Genomic DNA, 2,501 nt, shown 5'->3' on the forward strand with positions numbered 1-2,501 from the left:
GGCTTATTAAATTTGGAGCGTTAGTCAAATTTTTTATCATGCTGCCAACAACTACTCTATAATTTTTTTTTAACAGAAACTACTCTATAAACTAGAATTATACATAATTCAACTCATATATTAATTACGTAAAGGAAAAATAAATAAACAAAGAAAGTTACAAGGGAAAATTCTTCTCGATACCGGCCGTGACCAAAGGAACCGAACTAATTGAAGTATTCAATTTTTTTTATCACTCAGAAAGATTGAAGTATTCAAATATAAGTAAATAGTAAATGTATTAATAATATAAACAAATATACTATCATTTAATCTCAATTATACATATATATATATATATATATAATATTTTTTTGACTTTTATAGTAATTATCTTAAAAATTATATTTATCATAAATTTTATTAATTTGTAAACCTTTTAAACGGGTAATATATAAAATAAAGTTCTTAATTTGTAATAAAGATGGCATAAGGAGTGGCAAAATAGTTAACTCGACCATGTGGGTTGGCTCAGTAGCCAGTGTGTGTGGTAAGCTATAGTGGGTTGGAAGGGAAAAAAAAAATTCAATTTGAATTTTTAAAATGAAGTCCAAACTTTCTTGTTTGGCTTTTTTTTTTGTTTTGTTTTTTTTAATGAATTTTTGTAGGATAAATCCATATTGTAACTCAAGTTACGACTAAATTTAACTAAATAAGTTTGCATTTTATTTGTATTCAAAATTTAAAGTCTTGACCCATTTTACATATGTGCAGCATTTTCATATTTTTTTAACCATAATATTTAGAAAATCAGGATTAAACTTTAAATAATTTTATTAAGAAACATAAATTATTATGATTCATGTCTGTTTTAAATTTGCGAATGTGGAGTATTACTTTTAATTAAACTTAGGTAATTGAAATTAAAATATTCTTCTAGATAAGACTCTAATTGCAATATGAACGCATTGCTGATTTTCAAAGGGAAAATATGAAACGCTCTTTGTTTAGTAGAGAAGCAGCAGAGGGGCAGTTTGGGGCTTCGACGGAAAACTAGGAATTTCTTCTTCTTTATAAATTTCGCCGACGATTAAACGTTCTTTTTTTCTCTGCTTTTCTTTTCTTTCCTCAGTGAGTAGTACTCATCAACGGAGAGAGAAAATAAAAATTAAAAGTAAAATCCCAGAGTGAGAGAGAGAAAAGAAAAGAAGAGAATAAAACACCAAACAAGCTTCGAAACGATCGTGAGTGAGATGAAGAAGTGCGAACTGTGTAAAGTTCCGGCGAGGATCTTCTGCGAGTCGGACCAGGCTAGCTTATGCTGGGACTGCGACGCTAAGGTTCACAGCGCCAACTTCTTGGTCGCGAGGCACGTGCGAACCCTACTCTGCCGCACGTGTCGTTCTCCCACGCCCTGGAAGGCCTCCGGCGCCTCACTCGCCCACGCCGCCTCCGTCTGCGACCGCTGCGCCGCCGCGGAAGAGACGGAAGAGAGCGAAGCCGGCAATGACGACGAACCAGACACCGAGGACGACGACGATGTCGACAACCAGGTCGTGCCGTGGTCCTCCACGCCGCCGCCGCCGCCGCCGTCGAGCTCCTCCGGCAGCGAATGCTCGGAGTGCAAAAACAACGTTGCTTCTTTTTCCGCCTCGGAACAGGAAACGACAACATCCTCGTTGAAACGACAGCGCGAGGACGACGACGATGCTTCTTCCGATCCTGATCCCAGGTTTGTTTTATTTTTATTTTTGTTTCGAACGAGGAATAATTATTTATTATTTACTTATTTTAGTTTGTCGCTTGAAATCAGGGTGTTGAGAAGGGTTGGGCGTCTCAACGGAGGTTGCGTGTGACGGAGAATTGTCGTTGAAGGAAAGAGTGGTGTGGCATACGACGTCGTTTCGTGATGGGGAAAGTAAGAGTTTTCTCAGCCGTACGATCGACCAAGATATTTTTTAGCTCTTTCATCATTAACTTCTAATCTAACCGCTTACAAGTTACAATAACACTGTTGGTTTTTGACTAGGTTTATTGTTGTGTAGTATTAATGTGGAGTTTTCCTTTATCAGTTTTTTAAGGTAAACATTGCGATGTCATCTTGATGTAACTTTTTTTTTTTATATATATATATAAAATCTCCATTTTTTATATATATTTTGTGTATATCATTTCATGATTTGCTTATCTCTTGTTTGGGTTTCATGAAGCTAATTAATTGAGTATTGACCCATTGAATTATGACATGATGAACGGAATGATTAAAAAGGGTGTACCTAGCAATTTCGTGCCCGGTATTGGAGTAATAATAATTGAAAACGTTGAGAAAAATAAACATTATGTTATAAAGTTTGTTTTTTTTATTAAAATTTTGAGAATCAATCTTTTATCTATGAAAACAAATGGGGCTTATACATTTGATTTATAAGGCTCAAACTGAAAGAAGACAAATCTTATACTCACTCTTTTTTAATTAAAATAACAATGTCACCTAAAAAATATCTTGTAAAGTAGGATATTCT

At 34.8% G+C, this 2,501-nt stretch overlaps 1 protein-coding gene across 2 annotated transcripts; it reads left to right on the forward strand.

Moving 5' to 3' along the window:
• Positions 1-970: 970 nt before the first annotated feature.
• LOC114378484 (B-box zinc finger protein 32-like) lies at positions 971-2,134 on the forward strand. Of its 2 annotated transcripts, none has more exons than XM_028337081.1 (2): positions 971-1,711; positions 1,775-2,134. In XM_028337081.1, the coding sequence occupies exons 1-2, from the start codon at positions 1,233-1,235 to the stop codon at positions 1,833-1,835; spliced, it is 540 nt and encodes a 179-aa protein (XP_028192882.1). In that variant the 5' UTR covers positions 971-1,232; the 3' UTR covers positions 1,836-2,134. The 2 variants fall into 2 exon arrangements, with proteins under 2 accessions (XP_028192882.1, XP_028192883.1); XM_028337082.1 differs by having other exon boundaries at positions 977-1,711; positions 1,793-2,134.
• Positions 2,135-2,501: the final 367 nt, after the last annotated feature.

This window comes from Glycine soja, chromosome 12 (genome assembly GCF_004193775.1).
Source record: "Glycine soja cultivar W05 chromosome 12, ASM419377v2, whole genome shotgun sequence".
Classification (NCBI taxonomy): Eukaryota; Viridiplantae; Streptophyta; class Magnoliopsida; order Fabales; family Fabaceae; genus Glycine; species Glycine soja.